Here is a 20,100-nt window from a genome sequence, read left to right as displayed (position 1 = left end):
GTCCAACCCCCTGCTCAAAGCAGGACCAAGTCCCAGTTAAATCATCCCAGCCAGGGCTTTGTCAAGCCTGACCTTAAAAACCTCTAAGGAAGGAGATTCTACCACCTCCCTAGGTAACGCATTCCAGTGTTTCACCACCCTCTTAGTGAAAAAGTTTTTCCTAATATCCAATCTAAACCTCCCCCATTGCAACTTGAGTCCATTACTCCTCGTTCTGTCATCTGCTACCATTGAGAACAGTCTAGAGCCATCCTCTTTGAAACCCCCTTTCAGGTAGTTGAAAGCAGCTATCAAATCCCCCCTCATTCTTCTCTTCTGCAGACTAAACAATCCCAGCTCCCTCAGCCTCTCCTCATAAGTCATGTGCTCTAGACCCCTAATCATTTTTGTTGCCCTTCGTTGTACTCTTTCCAATTTATCCACATCCTTCCTGTAGTGTGGGGCCCAAAACTGGACACAGTACTCCAGATGAGGCCTCACCAGTGTCGAATAGAGGGGAACGATCACGTCCCTCGATCTGCTCGCTATGCCCCTACTTATACATCCCAAAATGCCATTGGCCTTCTTGGCAACAAGGGCACACTGCTGACTCATATCCAGCTTCTCGTCCACAATAACTCCTAGGTCCTTTTCCGCAGAACTGCTGCCGAGCCATTCGGTCCCTAGTCTGTAGCGGTGCATTGGATTCTTCCATCCTAAGTGCAGGACCCTGCACTTATCCTTATTGAACCTCATTAGATTTCTTTTGGCCCAATCCTCCAATTTGTCTAGGTCCTTCTGTATCCTATCCCTCCCCTCCAGCGTATCTACCACTCCTCCCAGTTTAGTATCATCCGCAAATTTGCTGAGAGTGCAATCCACACCATCCTCCAGATCATTTATGAAGATATTGAACAAAACGGGCCCCAGGACCGACCCCTGGGGCACTCCACTTGACACCGGCACAGTGACATGGAGTCTCTTGGGTTTGCAACACATGCTATGGGGATCCTGGCACCAGCCATGGGATATTCCTTACCCCGCATGGACAGGCACCTCCCCTCATCTTGAACTTCACCTTAATGGAGCTTTCTGCCTGGCAACCTACAAAGAACCTGGATTCTGCCTCCCCCCACCCAGCTCCTGGGCTCATGGGTGGAGGTTTGGCCCACTCCTAGGTGCTGCTTCCCTGTCCCATTACAATACCGCTGTGTTCTTGCTCCAGGCAGGGCCGGAGGTTCCTGAGCTGCAGGGGGCTGGACGCCCAGTTCCCAGTTATCTGAATGGGAATCATACGTCCAAATGGCCAAGGTGCTTTGGAGATCTCAGCCAGGGATTATTTTCCAAACATCAAATTACCCCGCACTGCCCCTCGGGTGAGCAGGGGCAGATTTTCCGGGTCTGGCTGCTCATTCTCCTGGTGGAGCAGAGACCACTGAGGGGTTGTCAGGGATCCACACAGATCCACAGCTAAAACGACCTGCTAAACCCTGCCCTGCGTCTGCCACCTGCACCCCACGTGCTCCCTGCTCTCTGGGGCACCTCCTGGCCCCAGCCAGCCGCCCCGGAGTCTGGATCCAGCTGCTGTGTCCCACCAGAAAGCCAGAGCTGGGAGCACTAATCCACCCGCTCAGGGCAGGCCATCCCTGACCCTGCTGGGAACCCAGTGCCGTTGGCAGCCGTGGGGAGTGCGGCGCCCGGGAACTCCAGTCAAAGCCAGGCAGACAGGCAAGCCCCTGAGACAAATTTAGGGAAACTGCTTGTGACGGGATCCCCGGGGTGCACCCTGGGACAATTTCTGTTAGTTACAGCCCAGGGGATAACTAGGGGATTTCTCATGACTGCAGCTCCCTTTGTTCTGTTCCACCCCCTTTAATGGCTTTGGCACAAGGCGGGAATCTTTTGTTTCTCTGGGTCCCCACCACTCCTTCTAAGTGGAAAAGCATCAGGTTAAAGATGGATTCCAGTTCCAAGTGACATGGTCACATGTCACTGTAAGACCTCCTTCTTCATTACCTAGGAGCTGGCCAACACAGTACACAGGAAGGCTGGCCGGTAAATAAACCCATTCACAGGTCATTGATTCTGAAGCACCCTTAATGGCTTCCACTTAGCATGTTTACATCAGTAATAGAAGCTTATATCTTATTCTCCTACCTCCAGACATAGAAATAATACATGCAAACAAATGGGATGGCCACACTCAGTGGATCATAAGCTTTGTAATGATACCTTACAAGAGACATTTTGCATGAAGCATATTCCAGTTACATTATATTCACACTCATAAGCATACTCATAAGTATATTTCCATAGAACGTTATGGAGTGCAATGTCACATAAAAGGGAGAGACATTTGCCGTACTCTTCCTCTCTCTCTTCCACCTTCATCTACTGACGTCACCACCAAGCGACTGAAGTGCCGATCAAAGGGGAGAGCCTGGCTGAAGAGCAACCAGTCAGGCTGTGGTGAGAAGCATCTAAGTTTGTAAGGGCACTGAAAGTGTTAAGATCAGCTTAGAATGTGTTTTGCTTTTATTTCATTTGACCAAATCTGACTTGTTGTGCTTTGACTTATAATCACTTAAAATCTATCTTTCATAAGAATAAACTAACAGATTTATTAACACCTGAAATAGTGTGTTTGGTTTGAAGCGTGTCAGAGACTCCCCTTGGGATAACAAGCCTGGTACACATCAATTTCTTTGTTAAATTGATTAACTCATATAAGCTTGCAGTGTCCAGCGGGCATAACTGGACACTGCAAGACGGAGATTCCGAGAGTTGTGTCTGGGACCGGAGATATTGGCTAGTGTCATTCGGTTGCACAATCGAAGCAGCTTACATGCCAGAGGCTGTGCATGAACAGCCCAGGAGTGGGGGTTGTCACAGCAGAGCAGGGTAAGGCTGGCTCCCAGAGTCAAGGACTGAAGTGACCTAGCAGATCACCAGTCCAGATAACACCAGGGGAATGTCACAACCATGCAACACAATTCTCATAACTTCATACCAATATACATATTTAGATGGAACACTGTGTTTCAGCAGATCATAACCTTTCCCATGACTCCTTACAAGGCCTGCTTTATATGCAATATCACAACTATATACAAATGATGAATATGAGGGTTACAGGGCACTCCCCCAGGGTGTAGAGTGTCACACTACTTTATTGCAGTGAGGAACTCACAGAGATGGTCCCTACCCCCAGCACCAAGGGCCTGTCTACACAATGACCTTCCTCCTGTTTGAGAACTTACGGTGTCAATTCAAACTGACTTGGTTACACTTATACAAACCGACTGGATGCTCTAAATTTGGTTTAAGAACAGCTTGTATTTGTTGAGCTTAAGTCATTTAGGAACAGGTTTAAGCTAAACTGAAATGAGGCATCCTTAACCCAAAATAAAGGTGACCACATGGGTTTGCTCAGTTAGATGGATCAGCTCAATTAGATGTATTTACAAACTGATTTGAGTTAAACCACTGCAACTCTTCCACATAGAAACTCAGGGTGAGAAATCCAAGCTCCTGACAAAGAGCATCTTGCTTGCAATTCTCCGCAGAGCCTGCATTAGCTCCTTGTTTTGCAGGCTGTAGATGACGGGGTTAATGACTGGCAGCAGCATGGAATACAATACAAGCTGCGGGGAAGACACAGACCGTGGACGCAAGTAAGAGAACATGGCGGTGCAGATAAATAAAGAAAACACAACCAGGTGCAGCAGGCAGGTGGAGGAGGCTTTACACCTTCCCTGCATGGAAGGGATTCTCAGCATGGCCACAAAGATGTGAAAGTAGGAAACAAATATAAAAACAAAGCAGAACATGTCTATTACTGACCCAAGACCAAGCATCAAAACTTAATTAAGCCACGTCTCAGTGTAAGAAATCTTCTGCAGCTGTGGGATAGAGATGATTCCGTACCAGGGTGGCCAGGTAAATGACTAGAAACACCATGAAGTGCAGAATCTGCAGCTCCCTGAGGTCAGACAATCCCAGGAGAAGGAATTTGGTCAGGGTGGTTCGGTTGGACATTTGTTGCCTTGGCTGCTGTCAGGGTTCCTTCCCCACTCTGAACTCTGGGGTACAGATGTGGGGACCTGTATTAAAGACCCCCTAAGCTTATTCTTACCAGCTTAGGTTAAAAACTTCCCCAAGGTACAAACTTTGCCTTTCCTTGAACCATATGCTGCTACCACTAAGCATTTTAAACAAAGAACAGGGAAAGAGCCCACTTGGAGATGTCTTCCCCCCAAAATATCCCCCCAAGCCCTACACCCCCTTTCCTGGGGAAGACTTGATAAGAATCCTCACCAATTGGTACAGGTGAACACAGACCCAAACCCTTGGATCTTAAGAACAGTGAAAAATCAATCAGGTTCTTAAAAGAATAATTTTAATTTAAAAAAAAGGTAAAAGAATTACCTCTGTAAAATCAGGATGGTAAATACCTTACAGGGTAATCAGATTCAAAACATAGAGAATCCCTCTAGGCAAAATCTTAAGTTACAAAAAGAGGAATACACATTCCCTCCAGCACAGCTTATTTTACCAGCCAAAACAAGAAAACCTAACACATTTTCTAGCTAGATTACTTACTAAGTTTACAGGAGTTGGAAGCTTACATCCTTGATCTGTTCCCAGCAAAGGTATCACACAGACAGACAAAAACCTTTTTCCCCCCTCCAGATTTGAAAGTATCTTGTTCCCACATTGGTCATTTTGGTCAGGTACCAGCAAGGTTATCTTAGCTTCTTAGCCCTTTACAGGTAAAAGCATTTTGCCTCTGGCCAGGAGGGATTTTACAGCACTGTATACAGAAAGGTAGTTACCCTTCTCTTTATATTTATGACAGTAGCCCAGTGCTGAGGGGAGGACATGGAGAGCAATCAGAGAAAGAGGACTCAAAGGCAGAAAACAGAGCAGAGAAGATACTGAGTGTTTACAAAGTGAGAACGAGAGCTCATGTTTACCACCATGCCCAGTGCCCAGTGTGTGCATGTGTCTGTTCTTAGGTCACTTGTCTGGCTGTCTGTAGCAAACAGCCATATGGACATGGTGGATCAGTAGAGGGCACACTCAGCCATTCCGTAGGATTTTGCATTTGACTTGCTGATCCGTGGAAAGTCCAATGTCTGGGCAGCTTTGGTGACACTTATAAATTCAGGAGGGAACCGATCTCCTGGTGTCCTCTGCCTCGGCCCACTACCTCACTGTGCTGGGGCATGTGACTTCCTGCAGCTTACATGGGGCTTCCCCCTCCCTCAAAGCGCCCCGGTCCCATCCAGAGCTTTGTTGCAGATTCACTCCAGTCTCGGGCTGGTACGCATTGCCAAGCTGGGAGCACTTAATGCCCTGTGAGGAAGCTGAACTCTTCCCCGTCGGGGACCCCGCTAAGACAAGGGATGAACTCTCCTGTCAACCTCACTGTGGCCTCCAAGAGCCGGGTTTCTGGCAGTGCTAAGTGCTGGAGTGGCGTCTACACTGCAGCTGTGCTGCTGGCATATCTTGTGTAGACAGCTCTCACTCTCTTGAACACAAGCATCGTGTTAGCAATTCAAGGCCAAAGGCAGAGCAAGCTGAGAGTTCCTCTGTGTCTCACAGTCCTCCGGCCCGGACAGAAACAGTCTCCAACCCATCGCTCTGCGCAGACGAGCTCCCTGGCAGTCACTGCCTGGCTCCGTGGGAAGGGGTTTTATCCGGCTCTGTTCTCCAAGGGCTCTCGGCAGCTTGCTCCCCAGAGCCCTGCACAGAAGCACAGAGGCAGAAGTTAACGTCTCTCCCCTGGGAGCTTTCTGCACGTTCCCCAAGGTCAAGCGACAGCAGTGCCTAGTGGGGAGAGCTGTGGGCTGGAGCCCAGGAACTGCTGCTCCTAGGCCCGGCCCATGGAGAGAACAGGTGTGCGAGCCATTCCATGTACCCCATGGTTGTCTGTCTCTATTCTGCACACTGCAGCCAGCAGCGCAGCTCCTGGCATGGGGCCACAGACTTGTGCCAGCAGGGCTTGGCCCAGACCCATAGCTATGCAGACAGCTTGGGCTGGGGCTTAATCTCTGGCTCCCTGCCCCTCCCGAGGCTTCAGCACCAGGCCACGGAGCTGGGCTGGGAGGCCTGCTGGGGCAATGTGCCAGCTGGCACGACCTGTGCGGGGAGACCCAGGGGGCGCTGGCCTCACTTTCCCGATGAGTGCCACTGGCCAGCCCTTGGTCTCGCTGAGGGGGTCCGGGTGGAGGGGGCATTTGGCAGGTGCTGTTATTGCGCACCCCAGGACAGCACCTGGGCACCGCTGGGCCGCTGCTCCCTGGGGCTGGGTTTGGCCCCGGGGACCTGAAGGGAAAAGTGGCTGCTCCAGCCTTTCTCTCCTGAGCCAGCCAGCCAGCCTGCTCCAGACTGCCGGAGCATTCGCTACCTCAACACCCTCCCGGCATCCGGTGGGGGCTCAGGCCTGGGGCTGTCCAGTTCTCTCAGGACATCTCTGCCCAGGGTCTCCTGCGGCATCAGGCTTCCGCATGGTGCGCCAGGCACACGTCCCAGCCCAGGGATTCAGGGACTCCCGGCAACCCCAATGAGCGGGAAACCGGGTAGGAAACACACCCTGCCCGAGGCCCACAGAGCTGTGATTATCCCCAGAGGGCACCGGCTGGGGAGTGACTGGAAAACAGATCCCCAGAACAGGCCCCAGAGCCCTGTGCCCCAGGTCCTCTGGATGCCAGCTGGCAGAGGGCATAAGGATATCGAAATCCCCTGGGTCTGGTGCTTACAGTCAAGCTCACCCGAGGGTGGCATGGAAGGTCTCCACAGACATAAACAGTGGTGTAAATTACTGGGCTGGGGTCCTTTGGTTAGACCATTGGTGCACGTGGAAAAGAGCTGTTCTGTGCACTGACTGAGCCCTGCATGAGCCAGGCCGTGTAAACCTCAAGGTGTGACTCCCTCTGCACCTGTGCGTGTCAGAGAGCGAGGGGGGACCCTGGGCAGACGGCCCAGCAGAGGGAGATACCACCAGCCCAGAGGCCTTGCAGGTTGGACTTGGAGGGGGGACCCCAATCCCAATGGGGGGGCCGACGCTGGGGAGAAGGGTCCTGCCACCCAGAGCCTGAGGGCGCCTAGGACGTGGGAGGAGCAGGCTGTGAGTCAGCTGGTTGTGGTGTCCCCATGGGGCGGGTCCTTGTCCCCTAGAACAGACGTTCTCAAACTGTGGTCCACGGAGCACCAGTGGTCCATGAGCTCCATTCAGGTGCTCCACAGATAGTTCCCTCTAAGGTGCACACCTGGGCAGCTGCGCACGAAAGAATGAAGGGCCACCCATGCAGGCTCCACTAATTAGGTGCCTGGACCCTCGAGAAGATGCACATGTAAGGTGAGGTGGTGGCCTTGGGGGGAATAGGAGGTAGGCAGGGGGGCAGTGGGGTGAGAAGAGAGGGTGGGGGGAATTTGGGGGTGTGCAGGGCTGCAGTGGCCAGAGAAAGAGGCAACTTTCCCCAGCTCCAGGGCTGCAGCCGTCGGGGAGAGACCCCCCTCCTTCCCAGCCCCAGCTCTGTGGCTGCTGCGGTGGGGGAGAGACCCCCCTCCTTCCCAGCCCCAGCTCTGTGGCTGCTGTGGCGGGAGAGAGACCCCCTCTCCTTCCCAGCCCCAGCTCTGTGGTTGCTGTGTCGGGGGAGAGACCCCAGTCCTTCCCAGCCCCAGCTCTGTGGCTGCTGTGGTGGGGGAGAGACCCCTCCCTCCTTCCCAGCCCCAGCTCTGTGGCTGCTGCGGAGGGAGAGAGACCCCCCCTCCTTCCCAGCTCCAGCTCTGGGGCTGCTATGGTGGGGGAGAGACCCCCCCTCCTTCCCAGCCCCAGCTCTGTGGCTGCTGCGGAGGGAGAGAGATAGCTCTCTCCAAACTAGTGCTAAAATTTAATGGAAATTGCTAGTCCAGACAAGTGATTTCCATTACGTTTGGGGAGAGGTCTGGAAACCATTATAGCCCGATCTTTGCTCTCTGGTATAGTTCTGGCTCTTCAGAGTACTCCCATTGACTCTTAAGCAGCAAGCGGCACTAGGTTTGGTGGGGATGCTGCTAGGTGTTTTGTAGGATAAAGACCTTATTTGCAAGCTCTTTGAAGCAGGAATCTGTCTGCAAACTCCAAGCCATGTGTTCATGTGCTCCAGGGCTTATAGAAACTCCATGAGTCCACTGTGAGTTTTTGAGTTGGTGACACACGCAATGTGAAAGCAAAAAGAACAGGAGGACTTGTGGCACCTTAGAGACTAACAAATTTATCTGAGCATAAGCCTTCGTGAGCTACAGCTCACTTCATCGGATGCATCTGATGAAGTGAGCTGTAGCTCACGAAGGCTTATGCTCAAATAAATTTGTTAGTCTCTAAGGTGCCACAAGTCCTCTTGTTCTTTTTACGAATACAGACTAACATGGCTGCTACTCTGAAATGTGAAAGCAGGAGAACGTTGCCTGTCTCTGTAGGGCTCTGTTGCACTTGCACAGTGTGGGTCCTAAACGCCCCTTTAAAATACCCATAACCAACCACTGGATATTTTATTTCCCTTCGTATTTTCAGCGTTGTCACTTGTTTGTCTGTGGTTTTGTTTTGCTGTTTGTGTTGCTTTATTACTTATTTTTACTGTTCTAGGTGTATGAAGTGTTAATCTGATTTAGAGTGGGCATCTCAGAGAAATTGCATATGCCCGAGTGAATGCCTTTTACTCTCCTTTCCAGGATCAGAACATACTGTATTAATATTTGCAATGAGAGCATGACTATTTCTAGTTGACTCATAGATTTCTTTAGCATCTTACAGCTGTGTTGTGTCTGCAGATCATATGCATGCAAGACAGATAGTTAATTACTGTTATGGATTTTTTTATATTGAGCTTTTCATAGAATCATAGGATCTCAGGGTTGGGAGGGACCTCAGGAGGTATCTAGTCCAAGCCCTGCTCAAAGCAGGAGCAACCCCAACGAAATCATCCCAGCCAGGGCTCTGTCAAGCCTGACCTTAAAAACCTCTAAGGGTGGAGATTGCACCACCTCCCTGGGCAACCCATTCCAGGGCTTCACCACCCTCCTCGTGAAAAAGTTTTTCCTAATATCCAACCTAGGCCTCCCCCAGGGCAACTTGAGCCCATTGCTCCTTGTTCTGTCATCCGCCACCGCTGAGACCAGCCGAGCTCCATCCTCCGACAATAGTTAGCTAACAGTCCAGACAACATTAGGAAAGACCATGTAGCTGGGGTGGGTCCTGCCTGGAGCAGGCGGTTGGACTAGCCGAGCGCCCCGGGCAGGGCAGAGGCCAGGAAGGCTCCGCACGAGGGCGGGACCGTCCGACGGCCCCTGGCGAGGAGTAGCTGCGGGCGGGGAGTTTGCGGACGCTCCCTGGCCGGGCGGGGGGCGGGGCTAGCCGGGAACGGGCAGTTTTGGTTTCGCTTTTCCGGCCACTGCGACGCTGGGCGGCCGAGCGCAGGTAACGGCCCCCCCCCGCGCCCCCCCCTCCGTCCTCGCCCCCCCCGCGCCCCCCCCTCCTTCTTCTCCCCCTTCCTCATCCGCCCCGCACTGCCCCCGTCCGCACTCACCCCCCCCCACTACCCCCTCTCTGCCCCCCCTCCGTCCTCGCCCCACCGCACTGATCCCCCGGGCCCCCCCCGCACCGCCCCCCCGTCCGTCCTCGCCTCCCGGCCCCCCCGCACTGCCCCCAGTCCGACCCTCCTCACCCCCCCCACCGCCCCCCTCCGTCCGTCCTCGCCCCCCGCACTGCCCCCATCCGCACTCACCCCCCCCACTACCCCCTCTCCCACCCTCGCCCCCCCTCCATCCGTCCTCACCCCCCCGCACCGCCCCCCCGTCCGTCCTCGCCTCCCGGCCCCCCCGCACTGCCCCCCGTCCGACCCTCCTCACCCCCCCCACCGCCCCCCCTCCGTCCGTCCTCGCCCCCCGCACTGCCCCCATCCGCACTCACCCCCCCACACTACCCCCTCTCCCACCCTCGCCCCCCCACCCTGCCCCCCCTCCGTCCTCACCCCCTTCCTCATCCGCCCCGCACTGCCCCCATCCGCACTCACCCCCCCACACTACCCCCTCTCCCACCCTCGCCCCCCCACCCGTCCGTCCCTCACCCCACCGCACTGCCCCCCCCTCCATCCGTCCTCACCCCCCCGCACCGCCCCCCGTCCGTCCTCGCCTCCCGGCCCCCCCCGCACTGCCCCCCGTCCGACCCTCCTCACCCCCCCACACCGTCCCCCCTCCGTCCGTCCTCGCCCCCCCGCACTGCCTCCCCCACCCATCCATCCCTCGCCCCCCCCACTGCCCCCCGGGCCCCCCGCACTGCTCCCCCTCCGTCTGTCCTCACCCCCCCGCACTGCCCCCGTCCGTCCGTCCCTCCTCACCCCCCCCCGCAGTACCCTCCCTCCGTCCTCACCCCCCCCCCGCACTGTCCTCCCCCCTTCCATCAGTCTGTGCGTCCTCTCCTCCCCCCCTTCCGTCTGTCTGGCCGTCCTCATCCCCCGGCACTGTCCACCCCCCCTTCTGTCCGTCCTCACCCTCCCCCCGTGCACTATCCACCCCCCCTTCCATCCGTCCGTCCGTCCTCACTCCCCCGCACTGTCCTCCCCCCTTCCGTCCGTCTGTCCGTCCTCACCCCCCGGCACTGTCAACCCCCCTTTCTGTCCGTCTTCACCGCCCACCACACTGTCCACCCCCCCTTCTGTCCATCTGTCTGTCTTCCCCCCCACACACTCCTGCCGCACTGTCCACCCCCCTTCCATCCGTCTGTCCATCCTCACCCTACTCCCCACCGCACTGTCCAATCCCCCTCTGTCCATCTGCCCATCCTCCCCCACCCCGCACTGTGCAACCCCCCTTCCATCCGTCCGTCTGTCCATCCTCCCCCCCTCCCCCCGCACTGTCCGATTGTGTTTGTCTTGCCCTCCTGAGAGCCCTGATGACGGGGTGTCTCCATCTCACTCTTGGTAAGCGGGACGTCCGATCCCCCACAGCAGATGGGCAGGGCCCTGTGACGGTCCCCTACATTTCTTCACCTCTCTCCCAGCCATTCCCTCCATCCAAACATCCATCCCCCCCACCCCATGCACACATTTCTCCATCCAGCTCCCCGCTGTGCCCCGGTCCCTGCCTGCCCCTACTTGCTGGGGGCTGGCGCCATGTATTGAACGGGGGGCCTGAGAGGAGCTGTCACTCTGATCTCAGAGCTAGGCCTGAGAGCCTGCCATAGGACCTGGCTGAGCCCGGGAGTGGGGCTGGGGTCTTGGAGCCATTACTTCGGGGGGACACCCTGCGCTCGTCAATTTCCATGGAAGCCCTGTATCTCACTGCACAACTTTTCCCTTCACAGACCCCCACCCGGACCAAGATGACAAGCTGCGGCCTCCTGAACAGTTCCAACAAGCCAGGTGAGTCAGGGCTGGGGGGTCCCATGGCTGACGTCCCCCTCCCCTGGCACCCATGGCTGCCGTCCCCCTCCTCCGGCACCCATCGGGGGGTCCTAGGGGCCCCATGACTGACAGCCCCATTCCCCAATGCCCATGGGGGTCAGAGGGGCCCGTGGCTAACGTTCCACTCCCCTGGCACCCATGCGGGGATCCCCTGGCTGACGTACCCCTCCCCCCCAGTGCCCCTGCACAGCGGCTCAGTGACGGTGCTGATCCGAGGCTTCGTGGCTGACGTGGGCTGCGAGCTGCTCTACAGGAACGATGAGCCGGTGCCCGTGGAGGCCATGTTCGTGTTCCCCATGGACGCCGAGGCATCCATCTACGCCTTCCAGGCTCGCCTGGGGGGTGTCTGCATTGAGGCCCAGCTCCGCGAGAAGAAACAGGTACCAAGGGGCAGGGATCCCGGGGGGAGAGACGGTACCGGGAGGCAGGGCTGGGGGGATCTCAGGGTGACCCCTTCTCTCCCGGCAGGCGCATGAGCTGTATGGGTACGTGCTGGCCGGGGGGCAGGGGTTCTCGGCGTGACCCCAGCTCTCCCGGCAGGCGCAGGAGCTGTACGGGGACATGCTGGAAGAGGGATCTTGTGGGAGAAGGAGATCTCGGGCTTACCCTGTCTCTTCAGGAGGTGCAGGAGCTGTTACTCCTGGGGGAATTAGGCACCAAAAAATTTAAAATGCTATGCACAATATTTTAAAATTGTGCATATATTTTGGTCAGAATAACACAATGTAATCATGCCAGTTTCCAGTATATTGGTAATTTATTTCAAATTACAGCCAGCAAGTACGTCTGTAATGACACAGACCAAAAAAAAGATTCTGGTAATTTTTTTCCACGAATAGATTCCTTTCTAGGCCTAAGAACTTTGTGTAAGAATTCATTTAACCTACAATAGCATGGTTGGGAGGGACCTCAGGAGGTCATCTAGTCCACCCCCCTGCTCAAAGCAGGACCAGTCCCTAAATGGCCCCCCTCAAGGATTGAACTCACAACCCTGGGTTTAGCAGGCCAATCCTCAAACCACTGCCCCCAATATAGAACTGTATTTCCTGCATGCCTCAGAAGCAGCACAAAGGCTTGCGGGAGTCGGGTAAGGGAGGAGCTGAGGGAGAGGCAAGGAGCCTGGAGTGAACCGGGAGGGTTGTTGGGTGTGGATGGGAGAAGTATAGAATAGGTTTTCTGTGGGGAGTGGCAGATTGTTGGGGAGGCTCCCCAACTCCCCCAGGCAGACCCTGGCTCACACCAAGCCTCTCCCATTCAGTCAGGCACATCTGCCCCCGTCTCCACAACCCCCCCATCGGTCTCTGCAGCCTCCTCCCCCATCCCTGTGTATCCCTGCATCCCCCTTCCCTGTTCCCATGTGGCCCTGCAGCCCCCCTCCCATTCAGTCCCTGGCTCAATGGTGTCACCCCACTAGCTCCTGAGCCCACTGCCCAGTCTCTCCCCACCACCAGCCCTTCTGAGCCCCTCTCTGTGACCCCCCCCTGCAGCCCATGTGCCCCACTCTGCCCTAAGCTGGCTCCACGGGCAGGGTGCTGTGATGAACACAGCCGGCTCCTGGCTCTTCTGGTGCCACAGCGGCCTCTGGAGGATGAAAGGTGGAACTGCAGCATTTCTTGGGCAGAATGTATTATCTGCCGGGGGGGGCGGGAATTCTGCACCAGACATGAATTCTGGGCATACGCAGTGGGGCAGAAATCCCCCAGAAGTAACCTGTATGAGGACATGCTAGCCCGGGGGTAGGGCAGGGGAATCTCAGGGGCCAGGGGGAATCTCGAGATGATCCTGTCTCTCCGGCAGGCGCAGGAGCTGTACGGGGACGCGCTGGCCGGGGGGCAGAGCTCGTTCCTGCTGCAGCAGGAGGGGGCTGGGGGCGACGTTTTCAGCTGCTCCCTGGGGAACCTGCCCCCCGGGGAGGAGGCGGCGCTGACCCTGCGTTACGTCTGTGAGCTGCCGCTGGAGCCTGATGGGGCCGCCCGCTACATGCTGCCGGCCGTGCTGCGTCCCCGCTACACGCCTGATGGTGAGACTCACAGATCCCCCTGCCACTTTAGCCTGCCTGGTGAGACCTGTAGTCCCCAACACCCCCACTGCGCACCCTACACAGAGTGACCCCACAGCCTGTAATCCCCCGAGACCTCCTAACCCCTGCTGTGTACCCCACAGGGAAAGACCCACATGGACCCTCATAGACCCATAGGCCACTACTATGTGCCCCATGGTAAGTGCCCCCCCAGCCCTGCAATTCCCACCCCAGGGTATGTGCCCCCCGGGCCCTCCCCTGATATACCAGCATCCCCCCATTTCCCCCAATAGCCTATACCCCCCCCTAGAATCATAGAACTGGAAGGGACCTCGAGAGGTCGTCTAGTCCAGTCCCCTGCACTCATGGCAGGACTAAGTATTATCTAGACCCATCCCGACAAGTGTTTGTCTAACCTGCTCTTAAAAATCTCCAGCGATGGAGATTCCACAACCTCCCTAGGTAATTTATTCCAGTGCCTAACCACCCTGACAGTTAGGAAGTTTTTTCTAATGTCCAACCTAAACCTCCCTTGCTGCAATTTAAGCGCATTGCTTCTTACAATTTTTCTTCCTCCTCCTTGTAACAACCTTTTACATACTTGAAAACTGTGATCATGTCCCCCTCAGTCTTCTCTTCTCCAGACTAAACAAACCCAATTTTTTCAATCTTCCCTCATAGGTCATGTTTTCTAGACCTTTTATCATTTTTGTTGTTCTTCTCTGGACTCTCTCCAGTTTGTCCACATCCTTCCCGAAATGTGGCACCCAGAACTGGACACAATATTCCAGTTGAGGCCTAATCAATGTAGAGTAGAGCAGAAGAATTACTTCTCGTGTCTTGCTTACAACACTCCTGCTAATACAGCCCAGAATGAGGTTTGCTTTTTTTGTCACAGTGTTACACTGTTGACTCATACTTAGCTTGTCGTCCACTATGACTCCCAGATCCCTTTCCGCAGTACTCCTATCCTAGGCAGTCATTTCCCTGGCATTCGCAATGTTAGATGTCCAATCATCACCAATCTTCTTGGCGAAAACCAAAACAAAGAAGTCATTAAGCATCTCTGCCATTTCCACATTTTCTGTTGTTATGCCCCCCTCATTGAGTATGGGCCTACCCTGTCCTTGCTCTTGCTTCTAATAAGAAAAGGAGTACTTGTGGCACCTTAGAGACTAACAAATTTATTAGAGCATAAGCTTTCGTGAGCTACAGCTCACAGCATCGGATGCTTCTAATGTATTTGTAGACTGTTTTCTTGTTACCCTTTATCTCTCTAGCTAGTTTGATCTCGTTTTGCATCTTGGTCTTTCTAATTTTGTCCCTACATACTTGTGTTATTTGTTTATATTCATCCTTTGTAATTATACCTAACTTCCACTTTTTATAGGACTCTTGATTTTTAGATCATCGAAGATCTCCTGGTTAAGGCAGGGTGGTCTCTTGCTATACTTCCTATCTTTCCTATGCAGTGGGATAGTTTCCTCTTCTGCCCTTAATAACGTCTCTGGAAAACTGCCAACTGTCTCCAGTTGTTTTTCCCCTTAGACTTGCTTCCCATGGGCTCTTACCTGCCAACTCTGAGTTTGCTGAAGTCTGCCTTCTTGAAATCCATTGCCTTTATTTTGCTGTTTTCCCTCCTACCATTCCTTAGAACCATGAACTCTACCATTTCATGACCACTTTCACCCCAGCTGCCTTCCACTTTCAGATTCTCAACCAGTTCCTCCCTGTGTGTCAAAATCAAATCAAGAACAGCCTCTCCCCCAGTAGCTTTCTCCACCTTCTGAATTAAAATATTGTCTCCAATACATTCCAAGAACTTGTTGGATAATCTGTGCCCTGCTGTAACAGGTTTCAGAGTAGCAGCCGTGTTAGTCTGTATTCGCAAAAAAGAAAAGGAGTACTTGTCTCTAAGGTGCCACAAGTACTCCTTTTCTTTTGTGCCTTGCTGTGTTATTTTCCCACTAGACGTCTGGGTAGTTGAAGTCCCCGCCACCACTAAGTCCTGTGCTGTGGATGATTTTGTTAGTTGATTAAAAAAAGCCACATCCACCTCTTCTTCCTGGTTGCGTGGTCTGTTGTAGACCCCTACCATGACATCACCCTTGTTTTTTACCCATTTTATCCTTACCTCAAGATTTTCAACAAGACTGTCTTCTATTTCATCCTGTGATGTCAACTATGTCATAGTTGTGTTTATCTACTAGCATTTTGAGTTCATAGAATCATAGAATCTCAGGGTTGGGAGGGACCTCAGGAGGTATCTAGTCCAAACCCCCTGCTCAAAGCAGGACCAATCCCAACTAAATCATCCCAGCCAGGGCTTTGTCAAGCCTGACCTTAAAAACCTCTAAGGAAGGAGATTTCACTACCTCCCTAGGTAACGCATTCCAGTGCTTCAGCACCCTCCTAGTGAAAAAGTTTTTCCTAATATCCAACCTAAACCTCCCCCACTGCAACTTCCTGCTTATTCCCCATACTTCTTATATTGGTATACAGACATCTAAGATACTGTTTGATTTCCCCCCCCCAGTTCTGTCTTGTCTCTCCTATATCCCTCCTATAACAGCCCATGCTCCCCCCAAATTCCAAACCTTCTCCCAGGTCTCCATCTTCTTGACTTACCTGTGGGATTTGGTCACCTGCCCTTCAAACCTAGTTTAAAACCCTCTTCACTAGGTTAGCCAGTCTGAATCCAGATATGCTCTTCCTCTTCCTCGCTAGGTGGACCCCATCTGTGTTTAGCAGTCCTTCTTTTTGGAACAGCATCTCGTGGTTAAGGAAGCCAAAGCCCTCCTGACGACACCATCTTCACAGCCAGGCATTCACTTCCAGGATGCATCTTTCTCTGCCTGGGCCCCATGCTCACCCCATGTCTCTCTCTTTGCAGGGTGGGACGGGGAGGATGTCACCCAGGGCGTCCCGCGAGTCCCCCAGGGGAAGGTGCCCTACACCCTGAGCCTGAGTGCCACGCTGCAGTCGCCCCACGGCATCGACCGTGTGCTCTCCAACTGCTCCCTCTCCCCCCTGAGCTACACAGCCAGGAACCGAACCACCGCCCAGGTAAGGGTTCACCCGGATACCTGAGTCTTGGCCATCCCCACTGGGTGGTCAGTATTGGGGGGCAGCTCTGAGCAGGGGGGTGATGGGAGCTCTGGGCTGAGGGGTGGTGCCAGGGGACTGTCTGGGTGTGGGTCCTGCGTGGGCATCTACAGAGGTGGGAGCTCTGGGGTGGGGCAGGGGGTGGGTCCCAGAAGGCACGGGGTTGCGGGGGAGAGGGTCAGACGACACCAATGGATCTGGGGAATTGCCCGCATTCTCTGGGGAAAATCTCAAGGGGCTGAGACCAGTCCGTGGGGGTGAAATCCTGGACATTCAAGGGGCCCTGGTTCCCTTTGCTTTCTGGGAGTTTCACTCTCCTTGATTTTCAATGAAAGAAAATGGGGGGAGCAGAAATATATCACCCCCAAATTGGAAAGATTTAGCCCAACAAAGTCAGAATTTTTGCAGTGTTTTCTGTGAGAAGATCCAAATCCCTGTGTGGCCTTTGTGGTTTTTTTCCCTCTCTCCCTCCCACCTAACCCAGAGTTGCTCTCTCCCCTCTGGCTGCATGGGGGGCACTGAGCCTGACACAGACCCAGCGGGACCCTGCCCCCCAGGAGCCATGGGGAGGTGACTGTGTCTGTCGCCCCACAAGGTGTCATTGGCCGAGGCCCCCCCATGGGACCGAGACGTGGAGCTGCTGGTGTATTACGCAGAGCCGCACAAACCTAGCGCGGTGCTGGAGGTCGGGTTGCCCGGAGCAGAGCCAGGTGGGGGGTCCTGCACCCTGATGCCCCTGACCGGCAGGGTGGGAATGGGGGGATCCATGGAGTGGGGATGTAGGGGAGGGAGTGTTCTGGGCAGTGATTTGGGATCAGGGGTCCCGGGGCAATGAGGGGATTGGTAGCGGAATGGAGGGGTCCTAGGTCTGATGGGACTGCATGCTCAGAGAGGTGCAGGGGGAATCTGGGGGCAGGGTTAAAAAGTCTATAGCAGTTTTTAAAGTAAGGGCTGGGGGAAAGCCGACAGGTGCAGAGGAGCACGTGGTTCAGACAGAGGGAGGATCTATTGATGGAGGCTCTCCATGTCCTCATACGGAGGAGAGGATGGAAGATGATAAAATATGGGTAGGATCTGATGAGAAACAGTCAAGTAAAGGACAGTCCTATTCGATTACATCACGTAATGGCCAACAGCTAAAAAGTGACAAGTTCTTAAAGTGCTTATATATCAATGCTAGAAGTCTAAATAATAAGATGGATGAACTTGGGTGCCTTGTATTAAATGAGGGTATTGATATAATAGGCATCACAGAGACTTGGTGGAATGAGGATAATCAATGGGACACAGTAATACCAGGGTACAAAATATATCAGAAGGACAGAACAGGTCGTGCTGGTGGGGGAGTGGCACGCTATGTGAAAGAAAGCGTAGAATCAAATGAAGTACAAATCTTAAATGAACCAAACTGTACCAGAGAATCTCTATGGATTTGCTCGAATAATAAGAATATAGCAGTAGGGATATATTACCGACCAGCTGACCAGGATGGAGATAGTGACTGTGAAATGCTCAGGGAGACTGGAGGGGCTATTAAAATAAAAAACTCAATAATAATGGGGGATTTCAACTATCCCCATATTGACTGGGTACATGTCGCCTCAGGACGGGATGCAGAGAGAGTTTCTTGACATTTTAAATGACTAGTCCTGGAACCCACAAGAGGAGAGACAATTCTTGATTAGTCCTTAGTGGAGCACAGGATCTGGTCCAAGAGGTGAATATAGCTGGGCCACTCGGTAATAGCGACCATAATATAATTAAATTTAACATCCCTGTGGCAGGAAAAACACCACGGCAGCCCACCTCAGTAGCATTTAATTTCAGAAAGGGGAACTACACAAAAACGAGGAAGTTAGTTAAACAGAAATTAAAAGGTACAGTGCAGAAAGTGATACCCCTGCAAGCTGCATGGAAGCTTTGTAAAGACACCATAATAGGAGCTATATGTATACCCCAGATTAAAAAACAGAGAACCAAAAAAGTGCCACCGTTGCTAAACAACAAAGTAAAAGAAGCAGTTAGAGCAGGGGTGGGCAAACTACGGTCCGCAGGCCGGATCCGGCCCTCAGGGCTTTGGATCCGGCCTGCAGGATTGCTACCCCCGTGGCACCGCTAGCCCGTCACTGCTCCAGGAAGCGTCCGGCACCAAGTCCCTGTGGCCCCTGGGGGAGGGAGGGCAGAGGGCTCCGCGTGCTGCTCTTGCCTATGGACCTTCCCGGAAGCTCCCATTGGCCGGGAACGAGGAGCCATGGCCAATGGGAGCTTCAGGGGAGGTACCCACGGGCAAGAGCAGCGCGCGGAGCCCTCTGCCCCCACTCCCCTAGGGGCCACAGGATCGTGGTGCCGGATGCTTCTCGGAGTGGCACGGGGCCAGGGCAGGCAGGCAGGGATCCTGCCCTGGCCCCGGTATGCATCGCTGCCACCCCGGAGCCGTTCTAACTAAGCGGTGCTGGGCCAAAGCCTGCACCCCGAACCCGTCCTGCACCCTGCCCCCCAACTCCCTGCCCTGAGCCCCCTGCTGCACCCCACACCCCTCCTGCACCCCAACCCCCTGCCCTGAGCCGCCTGCTGCACCTTGCACCCTTCCTGCACCACAACCCCTTGCTCTGAACCCCCTGCTGCACCTTTCACCCCTTCTGCACCTCAACCCCCTGCCCTGAGCCCCCTCATACACCCCGCACCCCTCCTTTATCCCATTCCCTTGCCCTGAGCCCCTTTCTGCACACTGCACCCCCTCCCACTCCCTGCACTCCCTCCCACACCCCAACCCCCTGCCCCAGCAATACATTCATGGCCCTGCATGCAATTTCCCCACCCCGATGTGGCCCTCTGGTCAAAAAGTTTGTCCACCCCTGAGTTAGAGGCAAAAAGGCATCTTTTAAAAAGTGGAAGTTAAATCTTATTGAGGGAAATAGAAAGGAGCATAAACTTTGCATAAACATTCACTGTGCAGCTCCCTCCAGGACACGGACTCAGCAGTGAGGCTGCACCCAACCCTGACACAGCACAAGGACAGGGCCTGGCCCAGAAACATCCCAGGGCCCTGCCCGGGCATGCAAGGCACACCAGGTGTGGGCAAGCAGGCTCAGCAAGAAAGGATCCAAGTGTGGAGGGAATCTAGGTGTGGGTTGAGGGGAATCTAGGTGTGGGTTGAGAAGGTTTAGTGTGGGGCAGTCTGCGTGTGGGCGGCTCAGGGAGGGGATCTGGATGCACAGAAGCTTGTTGGAAGGTTCTGGGTGCAGTGGTCCAGGTGAAGGTGTTTGGGGCTCAGCAGGGTGGGGGGAGATAGAGCTCTGCAGTGGGGTCTGGAAGTGTTCCAGGCGGGTCCCGATGCTGGAGGAGTGGGGCTCAGTGGGGTGGAGATCCGAGTGCAAGGAGGTGAGGCTTGGCGGGAGGGTCTGGGTATGGGTCTGGGTATGAGTCTGGATGCAGGGGGGTTGGGCAGATGGAGGAGCAGTTCCCTTTACAGGGATCCCTCCCCCTGCAGCTGAGGAGCGATCGGTGCAGGAAGTGGGGCGGGCGGGGGGACACTTTGCAGACCTTCCT

General features: G+C 54.4%; 1 protein-coding gene and 1 long non-coding RNA gene across 8 annotated transcripts in view; one reads left to right on the top strand and one right to left on the bottom strand.

Annotated features, from left to right (window-relative positions):
- Positions 1-1,357: 1,357 nt before the first annotated feature.
- On the bottom strand, positions 1,358-19,213 carry LOC122456397. Its single transcript, XR_006275317.1, has 3 exons — positions 19,203-19,213; positions 12,655-12,659; positions 1,358-1,474 (listed from the first exon to the last, which is right to left on the bottom strand). It is a non-coding gene; the product is annotated as an uncharacterized LOC122456397 (long non-coding RNA).
- The window catches only part of LOC119842226 (von Willebrand factor A domain-containing protein 5A), a 40,742-nt gene continuing 30,000 nt past the window's right edge, over positions 9,359-20,100 (top strand). For 6 of the 7 annotated variants that reach the window (XR_006275315.1, XR_006275314.1, XM_043495569.1 and 3 more), the window contains exons 1-6: positions 9,359-9,442; positions 11,327-11,384; positions 11,604-11,806; positions 13,224-13,446; positions 16,340-16,512; positions 17,147-17,261. Coding sequence is in view for 5 of the 7 variants with exons in the window: in XM_043495569.1 (XP_043351504.1) it covers positions 11,345-11,384; positions 11,604-11,806; positions 13,224-13,446; positions 16,340-16,512; positions 17,147-17,261 (754 nt within the window). In the remaining 2 variants the exon portion in view is untranslated. The remainder of the gene's footprint in view (positions 9,443-11,326; positions 11,385-11,603; positions 11,807-13,223; positions 13,447-16,339; positions 16,513-17,146; positions 17,262-20,100) is intronic. The other variant, XM_043495567.1, reaches the window with a different exon arrangement.

Source organism: Dermochelys coriacea, chromosome 13 (genome assembly GCF_009764565.3).
Source record: "Dermochelys coriacea isolate rDerCor1 chromosome 13, rDerCor1.pri.v4, whole genome shotgun sequence".
NCBI lineage: Eukaryota > Metazoa > Chordata > Testudines > Dermochelyidae > Dermochelys > Dermochelys coriacea.
The sequence above is the reverse complement of the archived record's forward strand: the minus strand, read 5'-3'. Positions and strand labels throughout refer to the sequence as shown.